General features: G+C 44.1%; 1 protein-coding gene across 1 annotated transcript in view; it reads right to left on the bottom strand.

The window, feature by feature from the left end:
* The window catches only part of fbxo41.S (F-box protein 41 S homeolog), a 46,380-nt gene continuing 26,611 nt past the window's right edge, over positions 1 to 19,769 (bottom strand). The window contains exons 3-13 of the mRNA XM_041579329.1: positions 12,024 to 12,231; positions 11,854 to 11,927; positions 11,379 to 11,731; positions 10,834 to 11,066; positions 9,695 to 9,810; positions 9,223 to 9,375; positions 8,767 to 8,862; positions 7,869 to 7,987; positions 7,220 to 7,378; positions 6,881 to 6,996; positions 1 to 4,152 (exon numbers count right to left, since the gene is read on the bottom strand). Of these exons, the coding sequence (XP_041435263.1) occupies positions 4,090 to 4,152; positions 6,881 to 6,996; positions 7,220 to 7,378; positions 7,869 to 7,987; positions 8,767 to 8,862; positions 9,223 to 9,375; positions 9,695 to 9,810; positions 10,834 to 11,066; positions 11,379 to 11,731; positions 11,854 to 11,927; positions 12,024 to 12,231 (1,690 nt within the window). The 3' untranslated portion in view covers positions 1 to 4,089. The remainder of the gene's footprint in view (positions 4,153 to 6,880; positions 6,997 to 7,219; positions 7,379 to 7,868; positions 7,988 to 8,766; positions 8,863 to 9,222; positions 9,376 to 9,694; positions 9,811 to 10,833; positions 11,067 to 11,378; positions 11,732 to 11,853; positions 11,928 to 12,023; positions 12,232 to 19,769) is intronic.

Here is a 19,769-nt window from a genome sequence, read left to right as displayed (position 1 = left end):
GCAATGAAGAATGCTTACTCATTTAGAAGCAAGCTTCGCAGAAGAATGATTGTTTATGCTGCTGTGCAGAACATCCTCCAATGGCTTCTCAAATGCTCCGACCCATGCCAATTGAAAGGGGGACTGGGGGGCGGGAGACTAGATTCACCATTGGAAGGAGAGTAACCCAAATGAAGATTATCAAAGATCTTTAACTGGGAAAGAGTCAACTGACACACTTAGTGAGAGGTTTATTCTCCCCCTAGGAATAATAGCAAAGGAAGCCTATACTCAAACTTTACAGATCAAGCCCCTCAATCAACATTTTTCATGGGACGTTGCACATCTTTGGGGGATGAAATTTTTACTGTAATGCAAACTATTCAGATGAAGAAGTACTTTGGTAATGAATTTGGCACACATATACTCTACCCATTGCACAGTGTTTCCCACTGCCGCTGTTGCGCAACTACACGCTCAGCATCTTCTCTTCTGCCTCGTCAGCAGAGGGTTCAGGCTCTGGTTTTTCAGGTCAGAGGAAGACGCTGTGGATCCAGCTAATGCTTAGCAGTGGAAAGGTTCAAGGCTAAAGGGAAAGTATCAATTAACACTACTTCGTGGGGTCGTCTAGACATTAACCCTAAAACTAAGAGATAAGATTTCACCACTCATGAGTATGAAAACCCCTCTTCTTTTCTCATGAGTATGACAACCCCATTTCTTCTCTCATGAGTATGACAACACCACTTCTCTCAGTATGACAACCCCTCTTCTCTTAAGAGTATGACAACCCCTTTTCTTCTTCTCATGAGTATGACAACCCCTCTTCTTCTCTCATGAGTATAACAACCCCTCTTCTCTCAGTATGAGAACTCCTCTTCTTCTCTCATGAGTATGATAACATCTCTTCTTCTCTCAGTATGACAACCCCTCTTCTGCTCATGAGTATAACAACCCCTCATCTTCTCCCAGTTAATTCTATACTTTCCATTTAAATTTCTATATAGTTGACTGTATAAAAATAAAGATAATTCTCAGTGCCTCACTTCATGTATAGCCAACCAGATGAATCAGATCTTTCCATGGGTACTAAAACTATTTGTAATTTCTGCTCTGCCAGACCTGATATTCTGGGATCATTCTTTTGCCCTATTTTTGTCTTGATCCCAGTCACTTTAAACCTACGTTTCTGCATGGAAGTGCGTAGCAGCCTGACTTTCTTATTCGCTTCTGCTATGTTCAGTGGTGGGAACATAAATAATTCAGGTAATGCAGAAATGAGTCAGTGACCTCATAAGATGTCCCTTGTGTCCCTCGTACATAAGAAGGAATAATGTCTTGAAGGTCTGTAAAGTTGCCACCCGGTTAGCTGCACAAATCAACGGCCTATATCTATTGTACAGTAACTGGCTACAGCAACCCTTATAATCTATTTAAATGTTATTGGTCATGAAACCAGCCCTCCAACAAGGGGTCACCGGTGTCTCCATTGTTTACCTGTAGGTAAGCAGGATACTCTCACTGATTGGCAAGTTTAAACCGCTCAAAATAGATTTCGCCCCATGTTTCTTACATCCTCATTACTGGCACTTTAATACCGTGTCATATCATTATATAATACACATTACTCAATAGCAAATAGTTTCTAGCGCAAGTATTTCTATAGAATGTAGCAAATATGTCAACTATCATGTCATGAAACCCAATAAAATAAGCAATATAAAGGCACAGAAAGGATTGATTGCACTAAAATCCGATCGATGAACAGACATGCAACTTTTGGCAAGATGGAGATCCAGCATGGAACCTGGGGGAGGGAGAGTAGCAGGATGAGAGGGTCACAATTCACTTTTGACATTGATCTCCGGAATTTACACTTGCACAGTTACTGCACAGGAACTTCCTGAGGGGATAGAACTATGAAGATCCTACTAAATAAGAACACAAACTACTGACTTTATTTCAGAGGTGGCCTTGGTCAGCGCGGTCAGCTTGCACTTGAGACATTGTCTGCCCTATGCTGAGGAACTAATACCAAAGGCACAGAAATCCATACAACCAGAAAAAAATAACTCCACCTGAAAACAGGTCCTGAGTGGGGACCAGGCCTTTGTGGTGTAACATAAATCAGGTATGACTAGTCTGCAGCCCCCCAACCCCAGTCATTAAACTAAACAGTAGTATAGGCATGTAAATTTACTTAGTTGGGATCTTCTGATGATGGGATCCTAGGAAAAATGACATCTCTGTCTTTAGTTGATAAAGGGCAACTAAATGGGCATTATCAATAATAAGAGTTTTTGAGAACACTGTAAAGTAATGAGAGAATCCATGTTGCTCTGGCACAGGCCTATAAAGGAATAATCAGGTCCTGATGTGATATTAAGGCAGCCTGCTATTAGGCAATAATTTTCTTCTTCACTGCTCCTTTATACTACTTTATAATACTAGGCCGCACATTTGGCTCATTAATCTCAAGCAGGGCTAAAAAAAAGTGCAGGTACTTCATAAAAATCTCTTAAAACTTCTCTTTCTCCCACATATATATAGACCTATGTCGTAGGGCAATTTGGAAGAAAGCAGCCCAGTTTCTCTCTGTTGCTCTTCATAGTATTCAGATCTGCTTGGCCAACAGTAACACCAGAGGTTATTGGCCGAATGGATTGCTACGGTTTTCCTTAACTGTTTTAGTTTCTTTATGGGCAAATCAGACCCCCCTTTGTGTGTGGATCGTTGGATAAGGGTCAATCCGCCCTTGAGCCAAATTGCTGGATCTTCCTGCTTGTGTTGGACATTGGGTAGTATTCTCTGAACACTGATTCGTTGCTAGAAGGATATTGGCTCATCTCTCATGCTCTTTTCACGAGTAACAAGGTCATAAAAATACACAATATTATCAGTATCTAAAGGAAAACAGAGCTTATTTACTTCACGTTGGATACATTTCGTATCTATGCAGGGTTTTTGTTGGTATTCTAGGTGCTTCATTTCTGAGGGTGCTTTAAGATCTACAGGGAAGTGCAAGCTAGTCAGACTGATCCCTCTCTGAATGCAAAGATTTAGCTTTGGACTTGGGTACCAGCTCCCATTCATGCCTAACAAAACCCCAACATTGTGATTCTTCTATCTTTCACCATTATAGAATTCCTTTCTTGCTGTGTCTGCTCCTTCTATCCAGTGAGGTTCTTGGAAGGACATTTACACCTTTCCAATGAAATGTGCCTTCAATAAGGAATGAGACGAAGAAACTAATGAAACCCAAGTGCTATTCAGAATTAAAATACTAACCTCTGTAGCCTCTCAACTGTGTATAGCCTTCTATACATGGGTACAGGTATGGCAACCAAACTTATAGAATGGCTTGTCTTTAGATACAGAGATTAGTAGGACATGTGATGGCTCTGCACTAACAACTGTTTTGTAGAGGCCTCTATACATTTCCCCCCTCTTTTATGAGCAATGTTGATTTTATTAGTTGTTTGTTTAGTTTATTGCCTGCCAAAGACATTGTTGTTCTATGGTCAACATGGTGGACTTCACACAGTGAATAAAAATGGTTGGGAGGTATCTTTCCTATTATTAGATGACTCTGCTGCTCATGCTTATCATAAGCTCCCGTTTATATTACTATAAACATAATTTAAATTGGAACACTTGCTGGTTCCACAGCTTTTTTAAATAATAGTATATATATTTATACTTAAAATATTGATATATTTATATATTAATATACAGATTTATATGTATATCTCACTTGACAGAAAGACAAAATAATAAGGTCCACACATACTTCGCAGTGCACTATGGACTTGCTTGTAACGCTACATCCGGCCCCAGGGAGCCACACACTCTACAATGATACGTAACCAAAAAAGAATGGAGATTAACAACCCTGAAGTTTGGTGTTACCAGCCAGTGTTGCAGGATAGGCCTGTGAGAACCTTATTCTCCTCTGGGCCCGGCACAGCAAAGGCGTTGAAGATATGTTTGTTTCTGTATATTTGGCAATGGTTCTTAATGGCACTTCCCATGTGGAGACTGCAAAATGAAACTCTGGGTAGTTCAGAAGATCTCATAATCACAAAAGAATAAGTCTGATAGAAAATAGGGTTAGCAGCCTTCTTCTACTTTAATGTGTAGAATCTTGGAGAAACCAGGCCTCTTCTTCAGGGCCTAAAATACAGAAAAATATGGGTGAGTCACGGTGTGATGGAATGAGTTGCACCAACCCTAGAATTCATCTTCTTTTGCCTCTAAAGTCCCTTTGTAAAAGCCCAGGTACAGAGATGCTCCTACTTTTCTTCTCAAGAAGTAACAAGAGAAAAAAAAAAAATGGATTAGGCACTGTCTTAGCCAAGTAATCAGACTGACACATCTAAGGGTACATCAACACCATAAGTTAATCTCTTGACCTAGGGTGATGATTAGCCTCATAGTTCCCCAAAAACCTCTACTGCCCGTATACCATTTCCAGAACTGTATTATTGCTTTCCTGGCATAAAAGAATAACCATCTTGGAAGGCACCTATGTTCTCCACCAACCTGAGAAGGCACAGTTAATGTTTGGCAACCGTAAGTTCTGTTTTATTATATGAACTCCCCATTACTACTTCTATGGGAGAAGAACACTTTTCCAATTGTGGCCTGGCTAATAATTACACTATATCTATAGAAAATAGTTTGACCTTAAAGGAGAGAGATAATAAGGTACTTTTAAGAGAAATGGTCTGACCAGAGCTTCATCCACAGCGAGCGACTGACCACCGTCACTGGACCAAAGTGTGACCTGCTGCCTGAGGTTCAGACAGCTTTACAAATCTAATTTGCTTCTTTGATTCACATGTCTCAATTGTCTAGCTATGGAAAACCCACAACAATCCCTTCCAGGAGTAAGTCAGGTTCAAACACAGGAGTCCCTCCACTTCTTAATTTAAGAAATACTCAAAGGAGGTGACATCTGGGACTGTAATTGATACCAGGACATTGGCCATATGTTGATATCCTAAATTGGTGGTCTATCTTTAGAGACTGCTAACACTGATGTAAGTTGAGTTGTTCTTGGGTTATTGCTAGTGAGGAAGTGTTTCAGTTCTATTTATTGTCTGCTAGTGGCAGCAGCCATACCCCAATGTTTCCCCAAGTCAATAAGAAAATTGTATTGTATTTTCTGGTTTCCCTGTTTGACCTTTAGGGGCAAATTCACTAAAGGGCGAATTTTCGCCAGCAAACAATCCACCACACTTCTTGCCAGTTCACCAGGCACAAATTTGTTACAGTACACTAATTCACTAAAATGCGAAGTTGCATCTTAGCAGGCGAACGCTGGCGAAGTTTCCCTATCGTTAATTCATCAGCGCGTCCATTCCATAGCGATCTTTCGCTAGCGTTCAGTTCTGCCGACCGAAACTTCATTAGTACACTTGCGTTTAGGTCAATTTGAATAGGGCAGGTACATGTAGGTCATATATATATATATATATATATATATATATATATATATATATATATATATATATCTTTATTAGGGATGGTGGCCACTTATTATTACAAATGTCCAAAGAAGCAAAAAAAAGACAAGAGATCCTCTAATGCCCTAGACATGAGCCCACCCTAAAACAAATGTGGCATGCCCCTCAAATGTTTGGGGAAAAATGTTAACAGAAAAACCTAATAGTTAGGCCTTTTGAAGACAATCGCCCTTTAAAAAATAAAAAAAACGCCAGCATTTTTTACAACTTTTATGAGTTTCCGGCACACGATTGAGGAGGATGTAGTTTCATCTTATCAGTTCACCAGGTCTAAGCTGGCGAAGGAAACTCTGGCGAAAGAGGTAACGTTCGGTAAAATTCCCACTTTAGTGAATTAGAGCCTGAGCGAAAATGCGCCTGCCAATAGTGTGCGAAACTGCGCTAGAGACAGTCTCTTTCACTAGTGAATTGTCCTCTATGCCTGTTAGTAAATTGGCGATGTCCCTGCGGATGATGACTGGCATCGGACACTTTGCCCTTTAGTAAATCTGCCCCTTAGACTTTATCATTGATAGACTGCATTTATCTGAACACCACCAAGGACAGACATCTCCACTATCTGCATCTCATACTCTGACCCACTCTATTAATGACTGAGGGCATTGAATGATTATTGTGGATAAGGGTGGGGATTGGAGCCAAGTATGTGGTTACAATAAATGATACTCAAGAGTTTGATACACATAAGTGCCTGATAACCCTTTTTTTTCTTCTTCTCCATTCAAATGATTCTGGCATCTGATTCCCAAGAGCTTGGAACACTCTCTAGTCACCAATATAATGCTCTAAATATGTATTTGTGTTAAAAGAGGCTTTGGTGTTGGTTTTAGGTCCTGAAGAAGCTTGTGATGGCATCAGTTGGTCAAGGACAGGTTTCTAAAAGTAGAAGAAGCTCTTACAATTTTTTAGTTGTTCCCCAATAGGACCCATGGCTTCTAATGTGCAAGCGGGAATCTATATTCTCTGCCAAAATGGTTTTCATACCTTTCCATGGCAGAGAAAATCCTCCAACCCAAGTCAACATTCTTATAGGATCCTACATACTGCTGACTACTGATCTTGGGAGTTGCCTCTGGAACTAGTGAAATAATTTTTTCCATACATCTTGGAGAAAAAAGCATCCGACTCTCGGCATCAAGAGATTTCAATAAAGGCAGCTTCAGAGTAGTCAAACTATCTAGGCAATGGAGGCTTCATGAGCCAAAGGCACTTAAACATCCAAACTCCTCGGGAGATAATGTAGTGTCAATTTGCCTGTTCCATAAGAAAGCACCGGAATACAGTTTCTCCGCAAGGTTCCATTTGCCCATAAACCTCACACGGAGTTATAAAAGGGTTGAGTCACCCACCATGCCAAACATGGGTTATTTTACCTGCAACTTATTAACCATTTCTTCAAAAAGTTTCCTGGCCTCGGGGCTGCTGGGGTCCTTGAAGTAATCTGCAATGCCCACTTGTACCACAATGGATTTTAGGTTCCGGCAGACACCTGTAGAACAGACCTGCAGTTACACAGACATCGGGCACATTGTGAGTGTTCACTAAAGGATGGGAGATGGGAACAACACTGCGTGAAACTGGAGCTAACAAGCTGCAGGAGGGGCACTTTATCTCTGCTAATCGAAGTTACCCTTTAACATTATGATATCACTGTTGGCTGGCATGGGTGCTGGCCACCTTTCTCTTTGCCGACCTTAGAAATAAACACTCACTGTTGAAATGCAGGAGGGCTTTGGGTGTGACCGGTGTAGACGTTAACACCAGCATCTCCATGCCTTTCAGACCCTCCCGACAAACCTCTGCTGCCACCTCCTGGTTGATTTCAGTTACGTGGTCCAGCTCTAGAACCTGCAGGCGCATGCAGTTACGGGCTGCGGAAAAGGCAGATGCAAATCAGTTATTGGAATCAAGGAGCCATGAATCTGGGTGTGTATTATCAATTCATATTTATTCTAAGGCTAAAACACATGTGGCATTTTTATCGCCGACACATTTCAGCCAAAGAAGTTCCCGAAATACCTCTTTCTCCAAACACTGACTGGGAATATAGCTGACGTTCACTATAAAACAGAAGCCTTATTTTTTGTCCCCAGATTTGACCATTTCCCACAACTGATGCCGATTGTTCAGGACCCCATGCAGCCAATGGTTGGTTTTTCATTCCCATAGTTTACATTTTTCTGCAGTTTTGACTTGGTCCCCTTTGATTGTAAAATCAGGGTTCTACTGTATTCCAAACATTGTAGAGAATGTAAAATTGTATTTATTATATTAAGGCAAATTTCCAAAATTTTGCCACTTGGTTTCTAAACCTACAAATTGAATATATATCTTTGCTATGGCGTTACTACACTCACTTACCCAGAGAAGAGAGACCCTGCACCCCACAGCCAGCTCCGCCTACTCCCAGTGCTCTCAGGTGGGGCCAACATCGTCCAATCATCTGAAGGCAGCGATTACTAAACCTCGTGGGCTGCTGGCTGTCAGACAGATGAATGACAAATCACAGGTTATTCAGTTAGGGTCACATGGGCAATTTACTGGCAAAACATTGTCACCTGGAAAATCTTGAAAAGTCTTCACTTGCCAACTGGCTGTTCCCATAAGCCAACGTGGGTGGACTTGTCAGAATAGTATATTTCTTGTTTTGTATATAGGCAATATGTAATTAATTGTACCGTGTCACTCCCCACAGATGATGCTACTGCGGCCCCTACTTCCAGGTACTTGGCCTTACAAATAAACCCACGAAATCTGCAAATTCAGGGAATTATACTGCTTTGCAAGGTATATATATATATATATATATATATATATATATATATATGTACAATCCAGCTAGAACTGAATTATAATTCAGGAATGGCCATATATTGGTGCACCTTTACTCTGCTGAGAGGACCATTTATATTTCTAGAGCAGGGGTCCCCAACCTTTTTTACCCATGAGCCACATTCAAATGTAAAAAGAGTTGGGGAGCAACACAAACATGAAAAAGTCACTTGGGTGCCAAATAATGGCTGTGATTGGCTATTTGGTAGCCCCTATTTGGACTTGCAGCTACAGGAGACTCTACTTGGCATTATACTTAGTTCTGGGAGCAACATCCAAGGGGTTAGAGAGCAACATGTTGCTCACGAGCTACTGGTTGGGGATCACTGTACTAGAGGTTCTGATTGCAGCCTCACAAGTATAGAGTTTGGGTACCGTTTGGATGTTTTCCAGGATTGTGCAGTTACGTGTCATTGCTATAACTTACCAGGGATGCAATGGCGCCACCTGGAGGGAGATGATGTCTCTGCAGCCAGCCCCTAATGCCCAAATGACTTCATGACCAACTGGGTCTGTTGAACTCCTGGTTGTGAATGGAAAAGTCAATTGTAACTGCGGCAGTGCAGAACCAAAGACACTAGAGTATGTAACTGTATGTATGTAACAACTGGCAGTTTCTACTAACAATTCCAACATGAATTCTGCACCCACTCATTGTATGTCTCACATCCCCTTCCTCTTAGAATGTAAGCTCTTGTGAGCAGGGCCGTCCCCCTACTGTCTCCTGACAACATCCAATTTTAGGTGTGAATCTCTTTTGGAAAATGTTTATCAGTATATGGTGTCTGTATATTTGAACCCCCATTACGCAGTAAAGTAGTATGTGAAATGATGGCATTGTATAAATAATAATAATATATCTGTCGGTACAAACTGGCAGTACCTGTATGTGACAGCTTGCAGTGCCCGGCAGTAACAACTGGCCAGCCAAAGGGAACGGTCAGTGAGAACATTGGGGCAGTGTGATATACGCAGAATAAGCAGGTTCCCTCCTGTCGCTTTAAGCAGGGACTCCAGCCCGGCCTCGAGGCAGCCTCTAGAAACAGGCAAGAGGCAAAATCTTGATTAGTATCTACACTCATATATATTGATATATGGAACTAGAAAGTCAAAGTATCTACACTCAATATGGAAACAATGAGAACAATCAGTAAGTGTCTTGTCTATGTACAGAGATCGGCCCTTTAATGAACGAGGGCACTTACTGGAGCTGAAATACACATGGGCAATACAAGGCAAAGTACAGTGAGTAGAATGTACGAAATAATCTGTATTTACAGTTTTCATTTGGTTACTGCTTTCTCCAGCCTCCATACCCAGGAGTCTCCAGTTCATTAGAAGAGCTTGGGCCTCACCGTGTGCTTTTCATGTACTCCTCCTTGGTCTCCTTCTTCCCTCGCTGCCGAGGCTTGAGGTTCTGCAGGGTCAGCGAGTGGGTCTGAGTGCACCACTGGGAGAGGGTTACCAGGAACTGCAATAAACAATAATAGCATGGCAGTCACATATGGCAGCCAAAGGGTAGGATCTCAAGAGATGGAGAATGTTCTAAACCTGGAGCATTTATATCATTTTTCTCAATTTCTAATTGATGATCACTATTGTGTTGAGCCAGCAAAGCCAAACCTACAAATAACCATTCATGTTGTAAGTGGAGTGATACTTAATCTCACTATAGCCAGCTGATTGGTTCCTTCCAACCTGTAGAGGGAGAGAGATGGATTAGGCTGATAGCTGTCTCTTACTGACTAAAGGGCCCAGCAGTTGGATATTGATTTCTCTGTGCTGTGAGTGTTGCTAATAGACTCCTAATACATGGATGAGCGGCAGGAGAGAAGAGACACGGGGGTGAGTGCTGATATAGAGACAGATAAGCCCGAGAGTGCTGGAAGTACAGAAATGATAGGAAAGATGAGAGGTGAATGAGAGATAGAGACTGTTTAATTGGGGCTGGGGAGTAAAGAGACGGATGGCTGGATTGGGACCAATTATTGGAGATGGATGTGGATTGGACGCAGCAATTGGATGAAATGTCAAATTCCTTGAGATGGAGCAGCAGATGGAGCAGCAGATGGAGCAGCAGACGGAGCAGCAGATGGAGAAGCAGGGACAGACAGGGAGAGAGGATAATCATTCACTGCCCTGTCCTATGGTTGCACATAACAATAAAACAGAAATGAGTTTGGGTAAACGAGCTGTATATGCAATAAGCTGGGCAGGCTCACTTTGAGTCTAACATGGTAACGTCACGCAGTCATTGGTCACATTCCTTGTGGTTTCTCTCAGGCTGGAGTCCCAAAACTTTCTCTTGTTTCTCAGGAGTAATTGAACAGCGGTTGCCATAGTTACTTGCCAAAAAGGAAGTGAGGGCAGCCCAAACTGGTAATCTGACAGACTGGCATAAAGTGAGCCTGCCCAGCTTGGACCATTGACTGCAGCGAGGCGCATCAGACAGACAGACAGACGCTACACAAATGATCCCCCGCCTCTCACCTACCTTCGGGGACACCCGGGCATTCTCCAGGAACACTCGAGTCCATACGGCTGGATGTCGAGCCACAAATTTCCAGTCTCTGCTGACTTCAGCCGCCCGCAGCAGTGTCTTGGTATCGAGGTAGGTGAAGATGCAGAACAGAGCCGCTCTCATCTTTAGGATCTCGGGGCTGATCACCTCGTTGGAACGAGACGGACTTCCCTTCTCCGGCCTCTGGATCCGCCCATGACAGCGCCCTGCACATTGCAAGCACACACTGCTTAAAGGGATATGTATCAGCATTACACACAGGACTAAAGAACCTTTGCTGCATAGCTAGTCCATTTGCTTTCTTTTAAAAAAAAAAAAAGGAAAATATTTTCAAATTATAATTAAGCATTAAAGTTGCTGCAGGAATCCACCATTTCCTGCCTTTTAGCCACGCCAGTGGGCGGCTCTTGCATTGTGATTGACATGTGACCTGCAGAATGTCTGTTATACATTATAAGTAGCAGAATTAGATTTAAGTGTAACTCCTAAACGTTCCTTCCCTCCAACCCAGCACCCACCTTTAAACCTGCAGCCTCCTGATGGCCGGTTGGAGTTGATCTCTGCCGACCCGACGCTCTCCTGTTCCCAAACTTCTGCCTCCGACTCAGTAGTCCTGGATCCCACGTCAGAGATGTCTCCCTCCTCGCCGTCGGTGCTGTTCCTGTAGGGGCGCCGGTGCCAGTTGTGTATTGCTTGTCTGCGGAGACCTGAGCTGCGACTATTATTGTTCCTCTCAAAGCTGCTGTCTGCTCCCTGATTATTCCCCGTGTACCGGGGACCCTCCAAACTGTCCTCGCCCCCTGCCTGCTCCACGCCGTCACTTTCGTAACCCCCGGAGCTCTGGGATACAGTTTTTACTCTGCCGGAGGCCCTGAGCCATGGAAGGAAAATCACATATTTATCCTAATGCTCTGACTGGGGGGACATTTTGGGAATTCTCATTTCTATATTATTTCTATACTATTTATATACTCCCCCTCCCCCCAGGCTTACCCAATGGAAGAGGAGCGCTGATTGTTAGCGACTGAGTAAGAGCCATGGGAAGCGACTCCAACATGTCGGTCCCTCTGCAGAATTAAAACACACAGGTGCATTGTGGGTAAATTCAGTAATCCCCTATCCACCCCACTCATAACAGGCCAATGGGAAGACAATACGGTTACCTGTCTGGGGGTCACCTTGAACCCGCTCACACTGCATCTGCCCAAACTGCCATTAGGGGTGGAGCCACAACTGCTGATGATCTGGAGCTGTTTCTCCGCCCTGTCGGCTCGGTCCAGGAGCTCCTCGATGAATTGCTGCAGTCGCACCTTGGCGTTGGCTTCCCGACTCGCCGTCTCCTTCAGGAAAACGTCGATCTCTGACACCTCCCTGTTGGACGGGATCAAAAGAGACTCTTTAATGTGGGGTCAGTGTTGTATCTATGCAAAGCCATGTGGTTAATGGGTAAGTGAGCTAGAGTCCTGCGCGGGTTAATTTTTTGGAACCCGACCCGTACCCGCAATCCGGACCCGCAACCCTCATTCATACCCGATTGGACCTGCTACTCGACCCGCAGAACCGCCGACCCGCGTCTATACCCGCACCCGGAAATTCTACCCACAACCCACAGGGTACTGCAGATTTTTGCGGGTAACCCACGGGTACCTGACCCGCTGCAGGACTCTAAAGTGAGCCCAGTACGGCGCCCCCTATTGCTTATTAAGGTACAACGCTCTGATTCTCTGTACTTTCTGTTCCTGGGCTGCTCTCTTTCCTATAGTCAGAAGGGAGGCGGAACCAAGACCTGAATGAGAAGCTGCTCACCCACGTATATACACATATTAGCAATGAAATAAATTGATATATAGGGTTTTATATATAGGAGCAGGCGTCCGGTGCATTATTAACTGTTTACATGTTAATGGACATCTTATATATAAATGCAGGTAAATACAGATTTGTATTGGTGAGTAATTACCTGTTATATAATACACAAAAGCCATGAATATCCTGTAAATTATATCCTTATAAACAGTGAGTTCTGATGTCATCAGTTATAAACGGTGAGTTCTGATGTCATCAGTTATAAACGGTGAGTTCTGATGTCATTTCTGTCACATGACTCACTGAAACTTGTGTATTATAATAAATAAAGTTCCCCCAGTTGTAAAATATGAGGATATTAGAAGTTACCTCGGAGTTCCATGACCTGTATAAAAACACTCAGCCTTCGGCCTCGTACTTTTATATGGTCATGAAACTCCTCGGTAACTTATAATATCCTTATATTTTACAAGAGGGGGTACTTTATTCACTATATAATCATGTCCCTGAATACAGCTCATCATCATCATGTCTCCTTACTATATCCCTACTGTTACTATAGGCACCATCTCTCCCTACTATACCTGCTATCCCACAGTCACACTCCCTTCCCAGAGACTATTATCCCACTGTTACTATAGACACCATCTCTCCCTACTATACTTGCTATCCCACAGTCACACTCACTTCCCAGAGACTATTATCCACTGCTACTATAGGCACCATCTCTCCCTACTATACCTGCTATCCCACAGTCACACTCCCATCCCAGAGACTATTATCCACTGTTACTATAGACACCATCTCTCCCTACTATACCTGCTATCCCACAGTCACACTCCCTTCCCAGAGACTATTATCCCACTGTTACTATAGACACATCTCTCCCTACTATACCTGCTATCCCACAGTCACACTCCCTTCCCAGAGACTATTATCCCACTGTTACTATAGACACATCTCTCCCTACTATACCTACTATCCCACAGTCACACTCCCTTCCCAGAGACTATTATCCACTGTTACTATAGGCACCATCTCTCCCTACTATACCTGCTATCCCACAGTCACACTCCCTTCCCAGAGACTATTATCCCACTGTTACTATAGGCACATCTCTCCCTACTATACCTGCTATCCCACAGTCACACTCCCTTCCCAGAGACTATTATCCACTGTTACTATAGGCACATCTCTCCCTACTATACCTGCTATCCCACATTCACACTCCCTTCCCAGAGACTATTATCCACTGTTACTATAGACACCATCTCTCCCTACTATACCTGCTATCCCACAGTCACACTCCCTTCCCAGAGACTATTATCCCACTGTTACTATAGACACATCTCTCCCTACTATACCTGCTATCCCACAGTCACACTCCCTTCCCAGAGACTATTATCCCACTGTTACTATAGACACATCTCTCCCTACTATACCTGCTATCCCACAGTCACACTCCCTTCCCAGAGACTATTATCCCACTGTTACTATAGACACATCTCTCCCTACTATACCTGCTATCCCACAGTCACACTCCCTTCCCAGAGACTATTATCCACTGTTACTATAGACACCATCTCTCCCTACTATACCTGCTATCCCACAGTCACACTCCCTTCCCAGAGACTATTATCCACTGTTACTATAGGCACCATCTCTCCCTACTATACCTGCTATCCCACAGTCACACTCCCTTCCCAGAGACTATTATCCACTGTTACTATAGACACATCTCTCCCTACTATACCTGCTATCCCACAGTTACACTCCCTTCCCAGAGACTATTATCCACTGTTACTATAGACACCATCTCTCCCTACTATACCTGCTATCCCACAGTCACACTCCCTTCCCAGAGACTATTATCCACTGTTACTATAGACACCATCTCTCCCTACTATACCTGCTATCCCACAGTCACACTCCCTTCCCAGAGACTATTATCCACTGTTACTATAGGCACCATCTCTCCCTACTATACCTGCTATCCCACAGTCACACTCCCTTCCCAGAGACTATTATCCACTGTTACTATAGGCACCATCTCTCCCTACTATACCTGCTATCCCACAGTCACACTCCCTTCCCAGAGACTATTATCCACTGTTACTATAGGCACCATCTCTCCCTACTATACCTGCTATCCCAGTCACACTCCCTTCCCAGAGACTATTATCCCACTGTTACTATAGGCACCATCTCTCCCTACTATACCTGCTATCCCACAGTCACACTCCCTTCCCAGAGACTATTATCCACTGTTACTATAGACACCATCTCTCCCTACTATACCTGCTATCCCACAGTCACACTCCCTTCCCAGAGACTATTATCCCACTGTTACTATAGACACATCTCTCCCTACTATACCTGCTATCCCACAGTCACACTCCCTTCCCAGAGACTATTATCCCACTGTTACTATAGACACATCTCTCCCTACTATACCTGCTATCCCACAGTCACACTCCCTTCCCAGAGACTATTATCCCACTGTTACTATAGACACATCTCTCCCTACTATACCTGCTATCCCACAGTCACACTCCCTTCCCAGAGACTATTATCCACTGTTACTATAGACACCATCTCTCCCTACTATACCTGCTATCCCACAGTCACACTCCCTTCCCAGCGACTATTATCCACTGACTATTATCCCACTGTTACTATAGGCACATCTCTCCCTACTATACCTGCTATCCCACAGTCACACTCCCTTCCCAGAGACTATTATCCCACTGTTACTATAGGCACATCTCTCCCTACTATACCTGCTATCCCACAGTCACACTCCCTTCCCAGAGACTATTATCCCACTGTTACTATAGGCACATCTCTCCCTACTATACCTGCTATCCCACAGTCACACTCCCTTCCCAGAGACTATTATCCCACTGTTACTATAGACACCATCTCTCCCTACTATACCTGCTATCCCACAGTCACACTCCCTTCCCAGAGACTATTATCCACTCTTACTATAGACACATCTCTCCCTACTATACCTGCTATCCCACAGTTACACTACGTTCCCAGAGACTATTATCCACTGTTACTATAGACACCATCTCTCCCTACTATACCTGCTATCCCACAGTCACACTCCCTTCCCAGAGACTATTATCCACTGTTACTATAGACACATCTCTCCCTACTATACCTGCCTATCCCACAGTTACACTCCCTTCCCAGAGACTATTATCCACCTGTTACTATAGACACCATCTCTCCCTACTATACCTGCTATCCCACAGTCACACTCCCTTCCGAGAGACTATTATCCACTGTTACTATAGACACCATCTCTCCCTACTATACCTGCTATCCCACAGTCACACTCCCTTCCCAGAGACTATTATCCACTGTTACTATAGACACCATCTCTCCCTACTATACCTGCTATCCCACAGTCACACTCCCTTCCCAGAGACTATTATCCACTGTTACTATAGACACATCTCTCCCTACTATACCTGCTATCCCACAGTCACACTCCCTTCCCAGAGACTATTATCCACTGTTACTATAGACACCATCTCTCCCTACTATACCTGCTATCCCACAGTCACACTCCCTTCCCAGAGACTATTATCCACTGTTACTATAGACACCATCTCTCCCTACTATACCTGCTATCCCACAGTCACACTCCCTTCCCAGAGACTAATTATCCACTGTTACTATAGACACCATCTCTCCCTACTATACCTGCTATCCCACAGTCACACTCCTTCCCAGAGACTATTATCCACTGTTACTATAGGCACCATCTCTCCCCTACTATACCTGCTATCCCACAGTCACACTCCCTTCCCAGAGACTATTATCCACTGTTACTATAGACACATCTCTCCCTACTATACCTGCTATCCCACAGTTATACTCCCTTCCCAGAGACTATTATCCACTGTTACTATAGACACCATCTCTCCCTACTATACCTGCTATCCCACAGTCACACTCCCTTCCCAGAGACTATTATCCACTGTTACTATAGACACCATCTCTCCCTACTATACCTGCTATCCACAGTCACACTCCCTTCCCAGAGACTATTATCCACTGTTACTATAGGCACCATCTCTCCCTACTAACCTGCTATCCCACAGTCACACTCCCTTCCCAGAGACTATTATCCACTGTTACTATAGACACCATCTCTCCCTACTATACCTGCTATCCCACAGTCACACTCCCTTCCCAGAGACTATTATCCACTGTTACTATAGGCACCATCTCTCCCTACTATACCTGCTATCCCACAGTCACACTCCCTTCCCAGAGACTATTATCCACTGTTACTATAGACACATCTCTCCCTACTATACCTGCTATCCCACAGTTATACTCCCTTCCCAGAGACTATTATCCACTGTTACTATAGACACCATCTCTCCCTACTATACCTGCTATCCCACAGTCACACTCCCTTCCCAGAGACTATTATCCACTGTTACTATAGGCACCATCTCTCCCTACTATACCTGCTATCCCACAGTCACACTCCCTTCCCAGAGACTATTATCCACTGTTACTATAGACACCATCTCTCCCTACTATACCTGCTATCCCACAGTCACACTCCCTTCCCAGAGACTATTATCCACTGTTACTATAGGCACCATCTCTCCCTACTATACCTGCTATCCCACAGTCACACTCCCTTCCCAGAGACTATTATCCACTGTTACTATAGGCACCATCTCTCCCTACTATACCTGCTATCCCACAGTCACACTCCCTTCCCAGAGGACTATTATCCCACTGTTACTATAGGCACCATCTCTCCCTACTATACCTGCTATCCCACAGTCACACTCCCTTCCCAGTGACTATTATCCACTGTTACTATAGGCACCATCTCTCCCTACTATACCTGCTATCCCACAGTCACACTCCCTTCCCAGAGACTATTATCCACTGTTACTATAGGCACCATCTCTCCCTACTATACCTGCTATCCCACAGTCACACTCCCTTCCCAGAGACTATTATCCCACTGTTACTATAGGCACCATCTCTCCCTACTATACCTGCTATCCCACAGTCACACTCCCTTCCCAGAGACTATTATCCCACTGTTACTATAGGCACCATCTCTCCCTACTATACCTGCTATCCCACAGTCACACTCCCTTCCAGAGACTATTATCCACTGTTACTATAGGCACCATCTCTCCCTACTATACCTGCTATCCCACAGTCACACTCCCTTCCCAGAGACTATTATCCACTGTTACTATAGGCACATCTCTCCCTACTATACCTGCTATCCCACATTCACACTCCCTTCCCAGAGACTATTATCCACTGTTACTATAGACACCATCTCTCCCTACTATACCTGCTATCCCACAGTCACACTCCCTTCCCAGAGACTATTATCCCACTGTTACTATAGACACATCTCTCCCTACTATACCTGCTATCCCACAGTCACACTCCCTTCCCAGAGACTATTATCCCACTGTTACTATAGACACATCTCTCCCTACTATACCTGCTATCCCACAGTCACACTCCCTTCCCAAAGACTATTATCCCACTGTTACTATAGACACATCTCTCCCTACTATACCTGCTATCCCACAGTCACACTCCCTTCCCAGAGACTATTATCCACTGTTACTATAGACACCATCTCTCCCTACTATACCTGCTATCCCACAGTCACACTCCCTTCCCAGAGACTATTATCCACTGTTACTATAGGCACCATCTCTCCCTACTATACCTGCTATCCCACAGTCACACTCCCTTCCCAGAGACTATTATCCACTGTTACTATAGACACATCTCTCCCTACTATACCTGCTATCCCACAGTTACACTCCCTTCCCAGAGGACTATTATCCACTGTTACTATAGACACCATCTCTCCCTACTATACCTGCTATCCCACAGTCACACTCCCTTCCCAGAGACTATTATCCACTGTTACTATAGACACCATCTCTCCCTACTATACCTGCTATCCCACAGTCACACTCCCTTCCCAGAGACTATTATCCACTGTTACTATAGGCACCATCTCTCCCTACTATACCTGCTATCCCACAGTCACACTCCCTTCCCAGAGACTATTATCCACTGTTACTATAGGCACCATCTCTCCCTACTATACCTGCTATCCCACAGTCACACTCCCTTCCCAGAGACTATTATCCACTGTTACTATAGGCACCATCTCTCCCTACTATACCTGCTATCCCACAGTCACACTCCCTTCCCAGAGACTATTATCCCACTGTTACTATAGGCACCATCTCTCCCTACTATACCTGCTATCCCACAGTCACACTCCCTTCCCAGAGACTATTATCCACTGTTACTATAGACACCATCTCTCCCTACTATACCTGCTATCCCACAGTCACACTCCCTTCCCAGAGACTATTATCCCACTGTTACTATAGACACATCTCTCCCTACTATACCTGCTATCCCACAGTCACACTCCCTTCCCAGAGACTATTATCCCACTGTTACTATAGACACATCTCTCCCTACTATACCTGCTATCCCACAGTCACACTCCCTTCCCAGAGACTATTATCCCACTGTTACTATAGACACATCTCTCCCTACTATACCTGCTATCCCACAGTCACACTCCCTTCCCAGAGACTATTATCCCACTGTTACTATAGACACATCTCTCCCTACTATACCTGCTATCCCACAGTCACACTCCCTTTCCCAGAGACTATTATCCACTGTTACTATAGGACACCATCTCTCCCTACTATACCTGCTATCCCACAGTCACACTCCCTTCCCAGCGACTATTATCCACTGTTACTATAGGCACATCTCTCCCTACTATACCTGCTATCCCACAGTCACACTCCCTTCCCAGAGACTATTATCCCACTGTTACTATAGGCACCATCTCTCCCTACTATACCTGCTATCCCACAGTCACACTCCCTTCCCAGAGACTATTATCCCACTGTTACTATAGGCACATCTCTCCCTACTATACCTGCTATCCCACAGTCACACTCCCTTCCCAGAGACTATTATCCCACTGTTACTATAGGCACCATCTCTCCCTACTATACCTGCTATCCCACAGTCACACTCCCTTCCCA

This window comes from Xenopus laevis, chromosome 1S (assembly GCF_017654675.1).
Source record: "Xenopus laevis strain J_2021 chromosome 1S, Xenopus_laevis_v10.1, whole genome shotgun sequence".
Lineage (NCBI taxonomy): Eukaryota > Metazoa > Chordata > Amphibia > Anura > Pipidae > Xenopus > Xenopus laevis.
Note: the sequence above shows the minus strand (reverse complement) of the source record. Positions and strands in the feature narration are given on the sequence as shown.